The 12,921-nt window shown below is 35.8% G+C and overlaps 1 protein-coding gene across 1 annotated transcript in view; it reads left to right on the top strand.

The window, feature by feature from the left end:
• LOC136035282 (nephrin-like) overlaps positions 1-12,921 on the top strand; it is a 255,108-nt gene that overhangs the window by 183,295 nt on the left and 58,892 nt on the right. The window contains exon 11 of the mRNA XM_065716966.1: positions 6,562-6,731. Coding sequence (XP_065573038.1) covers positions 6,562-6,731 — 170 coding nt within the window. The remainder of the gene's footprint in view (positions 1-6,561; positions 6,732-12,921) is intronic.

Genomic DNA, 12,921 nt, shown 5'->3' with positions numbered 1-12,921 from the left:
ATAAAATTAGAATTAAAACTCTCCAGTATTAAAATTACTGCATAAGCCTTAAAATTTGATGAGGGTGTTCATGAACTTACCTTGTATTATTTTTTTTTAATTCTTCGTTCTTACCAGATCTGGTGGTAATTCAAAAATTCGGACGAACCAGCACATCCCACTTTTTGTTCTTCCGTTTGTTAAAAATAATTGAAAATAACTATCAATAATTTCCCAAGCCGGTTAGATTCCAGCGCAAAGAAAAACTGGAAAACTTAAATCATAATCGAAATTTTTCTCAGTTAAAACTTACTTCTTGCCCAATCTGATTAATCGGATTGCCCAATCCGATCCGGAAAAAATCCGATCCGGAAAAATTCGGCACGAAATTTTTCACTTTTCTCGCTTTTTCTCACCTAGGCAGTGCTACAGTGCTACCTTTCTTGGCTTTGGTATCCATTTATTGCAACACCTTAAAAATTATTTTTTGAGTCTCAGCGTTGACTGACCGCATCAAGTAAAGACTCATTAAGAATTTTTTACAGCACCAAAAGGATTTCCCAAATCTGAAATTAATCAAATGATATTCCCTTAAAGTTTTGGCAAAAATTGATAGGGGATCTTGGGTTAGCTAACAGTCCAAGGAGCTAAGGATAGGCTAGTCTAAAATAAAGAAAACATTATCTTTTACTAATTGGTAAGGAAACCACTGTCTATTTGATATGCTTTCAGCATAAACGATACAGCCCTTGTGTCGGTAACGTTTCCAGTCAAAGCGGTTAGCATCACAGGGAACTCTTTAAGCAGCCAATTTGTTTAAATGACATTTATTTTGAGAGAATTTGGGAAGTTTTCCCAGAAAAAGGAGCTACGTGTCAACAAACGGCAAATTATGTAACTTGCAACCCTTACCCCAGGGACTTTGGGAGCACTTCGTTGCCAAAGGCATATTTATTGGACCTTTGAATTATGATGAGCCCATGGATATCTATGAATTTTGACCAAATGTCTTTGGGGGGAAATCCGAGTGGCAAGGAGGCCAGTTGCCCTCAAATACTTTTGCTAAATTATAAGAACACTAAGGCTTTTGATTTTTATTCGAGTGAACCCTCCCCTGATCTTTTAGGACTATTTATTTGAAATGGTTACCTCGGAAAAAAAAACGTATCGATGATCTTTCTTTTGGCAAAAAATACAAATTCCATTTTTCTGGAATTAGGAGCTTAAAAACCTCTACAGTAAAGGTTTATAGATATCCTGTATCTGACCTTGTTATTTACATTAAGGTTGCTTGAGTTTTTGAGGGTATACCCGCCCAGCTTTTGATGGATAACATTTAACTTAATGAATTTTATATGTCTGGAATTGGAATAAAAGTTGCGGATGTATATCCTGTTATAAATGATCTATTTTTAAGCTTTGGTTACTATTTGGCCAAGTCACTCCATACTTACAGTTTGTTACTACAAGCAGTTGGATCAGAAAAACTGTTTAGGTTTTTTTAATTAGCCTATGTCCACTTTTTAGGTTAAAAAAAATACACGTTGGATAGTACAAAAATATCTTTGTTCTACTTAAGTGAAGAAAATACGGAAGTAAAAATAAATCTTTTCTAAATTAAAACATTAAATATAGGTTTTACTTCAAAACTCTCTAAAACACTCCCTTAACAAAGATCTGCAATTTTGTCCCATGTCAATGTTACGAGTGGAGTTTTAAAGGGTAATTGTCCGGGATAGATATTCACCTGTACTGCATTCTCTACAGGTTATTTCCGTTGGGAGGAGGATTTCTCCATGGAAGTGGGAACAGATTTCTTGACATTATTTAAAAAAATATCAGAAATTAAATTGAAAAAAAACATGTTTTTTTTCAACTGAAAGTAGGGAGCAACAGTAAAATTTAAAAAGACATAAATCATTACATATATGAAGGGCTAAGATGACTTGTGCCCCCTCATCAAAACCTCACTCCTTACACAAATGTTTTTAGTACTTAAAAAAAAGCTTCTTATTGTTCTAATTTCATGGCCCTTGTGCTTCAGGAGTCGTTCTTAAAGAATGGGACCAAATTCAAATTTCTGTTTTATTGCGTATTGCAAGTAAACTATAAATAAGCTAAAAAGGTATGTCAAACAGTTTGTGGTAACGAAATGTAAGGAGCGACCCGGCTCAATAGTAACCAAAACTTTAAAAGACAAAATTTTCATATAAATGGACATATTAAAAAAATAGCACATTATGCTGATTTTGGATATATAAGTTTCATTAAGTTTAATCTTACCCATTAAAGGCTACAAGCTTGAGAAAATTTGACTGATTTTCAAAAAAGGTTAACATCCCCCAAAAACACCCTTTTAAGGAAAGGGTGTTTTTAGGAGTTTTTAAGGAGTTTTAAGGAAAATAACACCCTTTGATTCAGTGTATTTAGAGTTATATTTTATTTTATTTTATTTATATTTTAGAGTCTATTCATATTTTAGAGTTTTCAAGCTCAAAAGTGGAAAATTGTAAAGTGTTCAATTTTGGATTTATATGCTTATTTTAGTGGGGAAGGGTTGAAAATGCCTTATAGAAGATGAAGGGTGCCACGTGGATGTCATGGGAACAGTCACATAATGCTGTGGTGTTGTGAAGTGTTTGGGGGGCATCACGAAAGAGTTTGTACATGGAAACTCAAATCAATGCATATTTTTTTTATCAAGAAATGTCTGGAAACATCTTAGGAATGATAATGCGTATCACAGGGTTGTCAGGGGGCAGCCACATTATTTCACGGCGATGTGAATTACTTGTACTACACATGTTCTGCAGCTAATAATGTTAAGGTGGAGGTGTTACATGAATTATCCGGCGGTAGGGGACTGAAATATGGAACTTAGTTAAAAGAAATGAGGATTTTCATTAGGACCTCTCAGAAATACCTCTTACTATTGCTGAAATTTATCTCTAATAGCAATCCTCCCCTCTGGATTTGGTTGCTAGGACCCCCACCTTTCTTTAACTCATTGTTCTTTTTGCATATATTTAATCATTTATAAACTTTCTTCACGTTTTGTTTTGTTTTGTTTGTTGAAATTTAACTGTTTTTTATGTGTTTGAATAATTCTTTATAAATTTTCTGCTTTAATATAAAGTGTACATATAAAAGTCTGTATCATTTAAATTTATTGTTTTAGGATAAAACTTCGATTAAGCATCTTGCAGTACCTCTCAACTTTATTCCCCCCTGATAGCACATTCATTTTCCAATATTGCAATAGACTCTATTGCTCCAATTCTATTGGATGGAAATGGCCCTTTCGAATCATAACGGGGACAAAAATGATTAAAATATAAAGGTTTCCTGAGAAAAACAACATGAAAGAAAAAAAACACCTTGAAAAAAAAGAAAATGAAATCTTTTAAAGTGTTATGTAGCAACCCACGTGTGCGCTGCCCTTACGTGACATATCACTTGTGCGCCTGCCATTAACTAACACCCACATGTAAGATTGTGTTCCACCTCCCCTGTATGCACCGTCATTAGGTAGCATCTCAAACGTGCGCTGTCATTACTTAACATATCATGTGCCCCTAGTCATTATGTAATATCCAGGTGTAAGATTGCGTCACATCCTCCGTGTGCACCGTCATTACGTAACTTCCAACGTTTGCGTTACCATTACATGACATCTCACGTGTGCGTCGCCAATACGTAACACCCTTGTGTGTGACCTCTTTAGTTAAAAGCGGGTTGACCCTGAAGTCTAGCATGTCACGCGAGATTGCGCAATTCCCAAAGATATAGTAAGCCATGTAAGATTACATCACTCTCAATAAATCTACCAAAGTCACGCAAGATTACGTCACATACCACGTGTGTACTGTTAATATTTAACACCCCCCTCTGTGACTCCCTCAGTTACAGCCCGGGACTCCCTAGGGGCCCAAAATCTAGCATTTCACGCGTGAATGCTTCATCCTTAACACAAGTAAATATTCCCCTATTACGTCAGAGCCAAAGAAATAATGAAGAAAAACGAAATGAAGAAAAAATGTATTAAAAAGGTCTCGAAGAAATATGTCTTAAAAAACGTCTTGAAATGTCTTGAGACGTCTTGAAAAACGTCTCGAAGAAAAATGTCTTAAAAAAACTTCCCTGCTTGACTAGTGGACTCTAAAAACCCATATTACGTAACACCCCAAACAGAACTATGTAACATTCGAAGAAACCCTAAACATTCTCTATTATGTAACATGCAAAAGTAAACAATCTCTACGACGTAATAGACATCTCTTAGAAAACATTTCCTATAATGTAACATACACCTGCGTCTTTTAGCTCCCCATGCCGTAACAAATGCCTGCTGGCTGTCATGGAATCCAAGGGGTAGGGCTGGTATGGAAAGCAGGAATAGGGCTGACATGGAAAGCAGGGATATGTGTGACATGACCCTGCTTGTGGGGATACAACTTTTGATACCAATAGATATATCAAAGGAATTGGATTTTTATGCTGATTTCAAATATGTAAGTTTCATTAAGTTTAGTCTTACCCATCAAAAGTTACAAGCCTGAAAAAATTTGTCTTATTTTGAAAAAATGGGAGAAATATCCCTTAAAGTCATAAACTGTCATTGTAAATCACGCCAACAGATTCAGCATAGCAGAAAACCCTACTATATGGGTTTCAAGCTCATATCTGTCCTATCTGCAAAAATTTGGAATTTATATTTTTTGCCAGAAGAAAGATTGCGAGTTCATTTGTTTTGTTTTGTTTTTTTCCCAGGAGTGATCGTATCAATCAATCCAGTGGTTCTAGAATATCACGAATGTTTACTGATAGTATTTGTTATTGGGAAGTATTCCGACAGTTCTTTTCTGGAGGGGGGGGGTGCTTTGGTTAGATTTCTATGGGTATAACCTTCCTTGGGGAGGGAAATTTTTTGGGGGTGAATATTCCAGGGAAAATGTGATACTGGGAGATATGACAGAATAGCTGTGCGAAATTCTATTTAATTGTCTTAAATTCTCTTTATCAAATTTCTCATGTAGAGATATTCCGGGGGAATTACCCAGGGGCTTTTTTCTGGGGGGGGGGGGGGATTAAGATCCATGGAAAGGGGTATTTCTGGAGTGACCGAGAATCTAATAAGAGAATAAAGTCGTATTCAGATGGAAGAATTCTAAGGAGGATTTTTTCAGGCTGAATCGTCCGCAAGAAAATTCACAGAAAGGAGGATTCTCAGCGAGGATGGAACTGTCTGGAGGGAATTTGACGGGGTGGGGAGGGGTTGCACTTTACGTTGAATGAAAATCCTACGGAGGACTTTTCTAAGGAAATTTCTACGGAAGGGGAGGTGTATGTATCATACAGGGTGAGCCAGATTTACCGGAAATATTTGACAAACGAATAGAAATAATTCAATATGTAAAAAGGGATTCTTCCTTCTCAATATCTTACTCTTTACGCTAAAGTTTGACCCTTCACTAAAACTGAAACAAGGGGGCCGTTTAATTCGAATAGGAAGCTTTTTTTTTAAAAAAATACTAATAGCTTTAGCATAAAGAACAAGGTAATGAGTAGGGGGTAACACTTCATAGACGGAATAAATCTGCCAAAATTAATATGCAAATTTTGTTTTAAATTGCAAATTTTGCTAATCTAATTGAAAATAAACTTAAAACAAACAGAAGTTATTCCTTATATGAAAGGGGCTGTCCCCTCTTCAACTGCTTGCTCCTTACACTAAAGTTTTTATTTTTTTTTAAAGTAACGTTGCAACAAAGAGTCAAAATTTAGCGTAAAGAGCGAGATGTTGAGGCGGGGATAGCTCCTTTCATATACGGAATAGTTTCTGTTCGTCTTAAGTTTTAATGCCACTCCATACTTTCAGCTAAAAAAGCCTTTCAGTTTATTTTATACTATCTAAAGCAGCATTTGGCTTTTCATTTATTAAGGAAAAGTAAAAACTGCTGAAAATACATCTTGCTTTTAGCATTGAACAAGAGTATTTTGTGTTCGGTTTACTACATATATTTTTATATGCTATTTTCTGTAAGTTTCAAGTTTTAAACCTACTCATCATGTTTAATCAAGAACTGTAATTTTTAATTTCTTTTAGTTTTGTTTTTAACTAATGTATAATACTACATAATTTCTACCTTGAATCTTAGTCATATATCTATAACCAACAAGCTGTGGAATCATCCAACAGGAACTGCGGTGGATACGAGAAACCTTCCAGGGACCTTTAGTGGTTGTGTGTTTTTTTAGAAGCTCTTATTGTAGTTGTGGTCTCACATTTGTAACTAGAACTTTCATAATTTATATTTACGAACTTGGGTGTAAAACAGCACCGTTTGTAAAATACGTACTTTTCATTGTTCTGATTCTGAACTTACATTTTTCAAAAATCAATTTTAATATGCGTGATCGGCTATTCTTGTTAATATTCTGTGTTAATATCTACTGATTTTTTATAATATTTCGTAAGGTGATTTTTAATTAAATTTGTTTAAAGAACAATTAATGAATATTCTCCCAGGTCCCTATTTGTTCGTCACTATTTATATTCAATATGTCCAATTTATTTCTTAGGAATGGAAAAATCACAGAAATTCCTTCTGTTAACTATACGATTGATGGAAGCACATCAACATTAAAATACGTGCCATCGTCTGATGTAGAATTTGGTACAGCTTTGTGCTGGGCGAAAAATATTGTCGGAGAACAAAAAATCCCTTGTGTATTCCAGATCGTAGCTGCAGGTAATGCAAAACAGTAATACTAAATGTTTTGTTTCTTTTTTTTTTTTTTGCTTCAAAAATTTTAATAGTTTGATGTTCTGTTGTTTCGATCAGATTTTTGTTTTTGCAGTTTTGTTTCCTCAGAAATCCTAAGATCTTAGACCTTAAGCACACTCGTCAAAGGTCCTTAATTTTGAATTTTTTTACCCTGCATCCCAAGTTAGGACTTTGACTACATTCTTATCCACTTACTAAGACTAATGTTCTGTAATTTCTGTTAGTTTTAAGTTTAAATGTCACTCCTTACTTTCATAAAAAAACTTGTTTTTTTTAATTTAATTTCTGAATGTTTTTGAATTAATGCATATTTCGATTTTGGCTCTTGCATTTGAATAATTAAAATGAAATTTGCATATTAATTTTTTTTGATAAATGACTTTCTCTTGGTTTCGATCGGACGATTTTGAAAAAAAAAGGTGGGAGAGGTGGCCTAGTTGCCCTCCAATATTTTATTTACTTAAAAAGTCAGCTAGAACTTTTAATTTTTAACGACCGTTTTTATTAGTAAAAAATAAACGTAACTTACGAATTAACTTAAATAACGAACTTCAATATTCGTATATTTTTATTACGTATATGAGTGGGTTTCCCCCCTTGTTAATGCTTCGCCCTTTACAGTAAAGCTTAAATCTTGCCCCAATTCTTTAAGCATGACCCCTGAACCACAAAGGCCGTTGAATAAATAGTTGAAATTACTAAAAATACTTTAGCGTAAAGAGGGAGGTATTTAGGAGGAGAGGAACTCCTCATATACTTCATAATTTCTGTTCGGTTGAAGTTTTGATTTTGCTCCTTGCTTTCAGTTGAAAAAAGCTTTTTCATATTTATTTTCTCATTGTTTTTTGCTTTAAATAATACAAGAAAATCCTGTACCCCCCTTCATGGAAATTCTCTTCCCCCATGAGAAATTCCTCGATTGATAGATCCTCCCACTTAAACCCCTCCCCTCATACACCCCCCTCTCAACCAAAAAAAAATTCCCTGAAAATGTATGTACACTTCCCAATAGCCATTACTATATGTAAACAATGGTCAAAGTTTATAACTTGCGGTCCCTCTCCCGGGGACTCTGAGGGAGTAAGTCGTCCCCAAAGAATCTTTGACACTTTATCGTCCTGTGTTGATTTTGGGGTAAAAATGAGTGGGGGAAGAGGCCTAGGTTCCCACCAATCTTGTTGGTCACATAAAAGGGCATTAGAACTTTCAATTTCCGTTAGAATGAGCACGGTCGCGAAATTAAAGGACCACTGAATCGATGCGATCACCCCTGGGGAAAATAAAAAAATAAACAGGCACCCGTGATCGGTCTTCTGGCAAAAAATACGAAATTCCATATTTTTGTAGATAGGAGCTTGAAACTTCTACAGTAAGGTTCTTTGATACGCTGAATGCGATGGTGTCATTTTTGTTTAAAATTTTAGTACTTTTAGGGGTGTTCCCGCTATTTTCTAAAATAAGGTGAATTTTCTCATGCTCATAATTTTTCAAGGTAAATTCGATGAAACTTATGAATTAAAAATCAGCATAAAAATCTGATTCTTTTGATGTCTCTATTAGCATCAGAATTCCGTATATGGCTTTCGTTTATTGTTCGTTTATTCTTACTACAGTTCGTTACCAAAAACTATTTGACGTATGATCGCTATACTAGTATTATGAGCCCTGAGAGTGTTGTTTTCTATTAAAGGAAAACTTTTTCAGTGGTCAGAATCATTTTCTGTAATACTTGTTATATTTTTGTAGATGGGTTAGTGAAAAAGCTATCCTACTGATTTTTTAATTGCTTTGTAGAATAAACTTTTGTAACGATTGTAGGTTTAAATAAAGAACAGCACTAGATACACTAAAATTGATATTATTTTTCTTAAAAAATATTAAGTCTGGTATAGGGAATGTACTGGCTAGTTGAATTCATCTCTAACAGTCGGTATTTATTCTATTAATATTTTACTATACGGAAAAATCAAACTCAACATTAAGAACTAGTACAGCAACCTCCAATGCAACTACCTCTACCAACATCTCACTGTAGCACCAAGCCACCTCAGGCTACTACAACTGTGTTGGCTTCACTTCCATCCCAATATTTTCAGAACTTCACTCTCTTTCACCGTGTCATGAAATTGATTTCTCTCTATTTTCTTCCTTATGACCCTAATACCCCATTTTGGGTCGATCTTCTTTCATTTCACCGTGACTGACGGCCAAAGAGAACAAGCTTTTGCAATCTATAATTCTTTGTCCGTATATATTACATGGCCAGTTATTAGACATCTCCTAATTAAGACCACAATAATCACTATCATGTTCGACCCAACTAAGGAGTAACCAACAACTAGTATATGAAATTTGTTTTGACAATTTTGGTTTATTACTGCTGAAGGGTGCCTTGATTAGCATGGGATACCATAAATCCACCTTTTTATCCAGAGGAGGGACTTAGGGCATTCAAGAAGAGTTGCCAGTCATCCGAAATAGTTGCAGCCGCCTAAATATTCTTTTACTGTGTTGGAGTAGGTATCGACAGTTTTGAAGTCAGCTTGGTGGCTAAATCGTATTGTGTTCTAGGGGCATCATCTTCTGTTGGTGCAGCATTGCTGCAACTGGAGAAACAATCTTGATAGTTGTGCTCAAGACATGCAAAAAATGTGCCCGAGGTATCTTCACTTTCGGTAATTAACCCTTTCGGTCACAAATTTATATTGCTTGTCAGAAAAATTCTGAATTGTACTGATCTTAGGGATCTAAGCTTCAAATGATCTTCTAGATTTTTTTTCAGAATTTACTAGCTGGCTGCTCGATCGAGTGTGTTCTCAGGTAAGGGTAGTGCTATTGAAGTCAACCATTCATTGTCTTTTGTAATTAAAAACATTCAACTGCAAAATATAAAATCAAAAGCCAGGAAGCGATGCAAATCCACATAACGTGTCACTTCTTTTGAAACAATGTTGTCACTTCTTACACAGAGGAACTGTGACATACTAAGGCACACAGCACCCAGAGGAGCTGTGGCAGAGAATCACTTTGGTCATACCTAGAACAGGTCATCGGGAAACATGGCGTGTTTTGGTCGTTTTACCCATGTCCATTTTCTGGCGGTCAAATTAGTCATTTATCGCAACTGGATGTAGTTTGATGTACCTTGACTTCCTTTTTGGACCTATGTTATCAACAATCAACTCTTGTTTTGGACCATCACTGTAAGACGCATCATTTGCTTTTACTGATGAAAGCCCATAATAAGAATCAAATAAGAATCAATTACTGTGAAGCAGTTGAGCAATCCTTAATTTTTTATTAGAATATTTGTAAAGCCATGATACTAATTTCCATCAGCTCTTGCCTATATGTTACCTACTCTAGAAAGCTGTTGCAAACTGCTTAATCCATTTTTGGAATGTAATTTTTGTAATTATGGTAATACTTGATGCATTTTGTCAAACTCTTTCATATTAAAGATTACCCGAGATTGACTCACACAAGCATATTTCTTGGCCTCTCTGAAGAACATGCTTATAACTTTGACTTGTCTGCTTCCAATTATGTTTGAAGAAAGCGTGACATTTCAGAGCCACACAGTTTCACCGGTACATTCAGGAGAAACTCTGTCTCTCATCTTTAATTCATTACCAGTCTCTAGTTTGGCACCAGCTAATCCGTTATTTTTTATTGTAAAAATTCCATATAAACATCTAATGTCTAAATTCGGTCAGCAAAAGGTGACACAGTTCTGGCACTGGTGCCATACTTTCTTTGGTCTTGACTAATCTGCGTGCACTTTCCTTTGTATGCTTAAAAATCAAGAATTCTACTATTACAGCGGTACTTAAAGAAAATTTGTGATTGTATGGTATGGATTTTCCAATTATAGGTTGTTTCGACACCATCAGCATCTTTATTCACTTCATCACCGCAATTGTTTAGAATATATACGAAGCCTATCCTCTGGCAGCGAATCCATGAAGATGGTGTCCCACCTAAATCGGTCGACCTTTTCAAGCTTATTATGACGATACGATGAGTAAAATCTCAGTATAAGGGAACTGACAGAAATCAACTAAATAAAGCACTGTGTCTGCTAAGGCTGTCCAGCGTTCCCAGCTCTTTTCAATTTTACATTAAACTGGAATATGAAGAAATCGTTGAAAGTAAAGTTGGCGTGTCCCTTTTAGCGGAAGAAAGCGTTGCTGACCTCGAATATTCTAATGATGGTACTCTCTACAAATTTCAGCACCAAATCGGAGGAAATGTTAAATAGAGTGCAACTACCGTATATACGGCAAGTCTTGCAATCAGCATTCCAAGAACTAAATAGGCTACCTATCAACTAAGAATGATAACAGCTCTTAAATACATATTAGTAGAGATTCTATAGACTGAGTTGAAGAATTCAAATGTCTGGCATCAATTATGGATCCCATGGTTGGCGCAGCGAGCCAGGTCCAAGGTATGATCAGTAAAACCATATATGACTTCAAGCTACTGCAAAAACCTTTATGGTCGAAACAAAACATTCTGAAAAAGACTCAGCATATACTTGGTATGCGTACGGTCTATGCTCCTATACAGCTGCGAGACTTGGCCACTAAAGGCAGATCAAGGAAGACAGCTAGACGTTCTAGACCAGAAATGCTTACGAGCTATTTGCAACATCAGATAGACAAAAGGAATTAGCAACCACCAGCTCATGAAGATGTGAATACAAAAACTTACAATGTCCATTATGATAAAAAAAATGCCTTTGTGGCTTGGCCATGTAATACAACGCACAGATTTATCCCTAACACACCAGGTCCTTACTGCAGTACTTCCTTCCTCTTGGAAACAAACTGAGGACCAGGTCAAGCTATGGCAGAACGTTATGAGTATGGACGTCGAATCTCTAGGCAGTTTATTGATACATGGCTATAAGTGGGACAAGCCTTGGCTCCAATTCATTCGACTGAAGACAGAGGATACGTCTATTTGGTAGAACCTGGTCCAGTAGCTTCTTGGTTCTGAGTGGGACTGAATAGTCTACACACCTTAAGTGTGTAAGCAATGTTTTAAATACTGTCTTATACGTTGTGTTCCATTAAAAGGAACTATCTTTTCGTCTATACTTACATGGTTAGACAAAGCGAATATGTGTGTCTTTTTCTTAACTTCTTTGATTGTTGGACAAAATTTGAATTATTGATGGTAGGACCTATTATATGGTAATCCACCAGATGCAAAATGGTTTACAGTCATGAGCGGTTAAAATTTATTGCCAAGGGATTACTACAATCAAGGGAGTCATTATTAATTTGTATGTCCAATAGGAAGGGAAATTGAAAAGTCCATCGTATTGCGAGTCTCCACAAAGCCTTTAGTCTCCAAAGAGGTTGTAACAATTGATCAGCCAATCTTCTGAACTGAATACAGGCTTGTCCACTCTACAGCAAGCTTGTAGAACTCAAGGGAGTATATTCCTAGAAATATTCAATTAGTTTATTTTGACAATCTTTAGGCTCAGGATCAGGAGTTGAATTAATTTTCCTGTGGTAAATTTTTCTCCAGAATACATGTACTCCCGTCAGGAGGCTGCTCTTCTGCCTGATCCTACATATTGCTCTCTTTTCCGTTTGACACCGATGCATTCGTGCCTTGTACTTGTAGGGCTAGAGGAGGGACCCAATCCTCGTCGTCATTGTCAAAAAAGTCTAAAGCTGTCCAAGTATGAGACGTTACGGTCTGTAGCCTTTGAAATTTCCGCTATCTTTTGATTATCTAGTCACTTCTAAGGTCTTAAAGGCACTGAAATGAAGTAATCTTTGTATTAGGAATGATAGAGAGGAACTTTAAATGGTGTAAGGCAAAGTTAAGAAGCATAGAAAATCAAAGAAAACCCAGAGCTTGAGAACATGGAAAAACAACAGAAAAAATTCCAACACGAGTCAGTTTAGCATATTAAGTGGGCAAACTTTAAGTAGCCACAATCAATCCTTTTTGTTTAACAGCATTTCACTTCCTAAGAACTTATACCTTCAATCGCCATAAGACTAAGTTAAAAATTTGACTGTTAGATGGCTCTTAGTTCGATCAAGGAAAATTAAGAAGGTTTCCTCCCATAGTTGGCACATCATTGCCTGTGTTTACTGCTGCTTACTTACCACGATGGATTGTAACT

Source organism: Artemia franciscana, chromosome 14, assembly GCF_032884065.1.
Source record: "Artemia franciscana chromosome 14, ASM3288406v1, whole genome shotgun sequence".
NCBI classification, from domain to species: Eukaryota; Metazoa; Arthropoda; class Branchiopoda; order Anostraca; family Artemiidae; genus Artemia; species Artemia franciscana.
The sequence above is the reverse complement of the archived record's forward strand: the minus strand, read 5'-3'. Positions and strand labels throughout refer to the sequence as shown.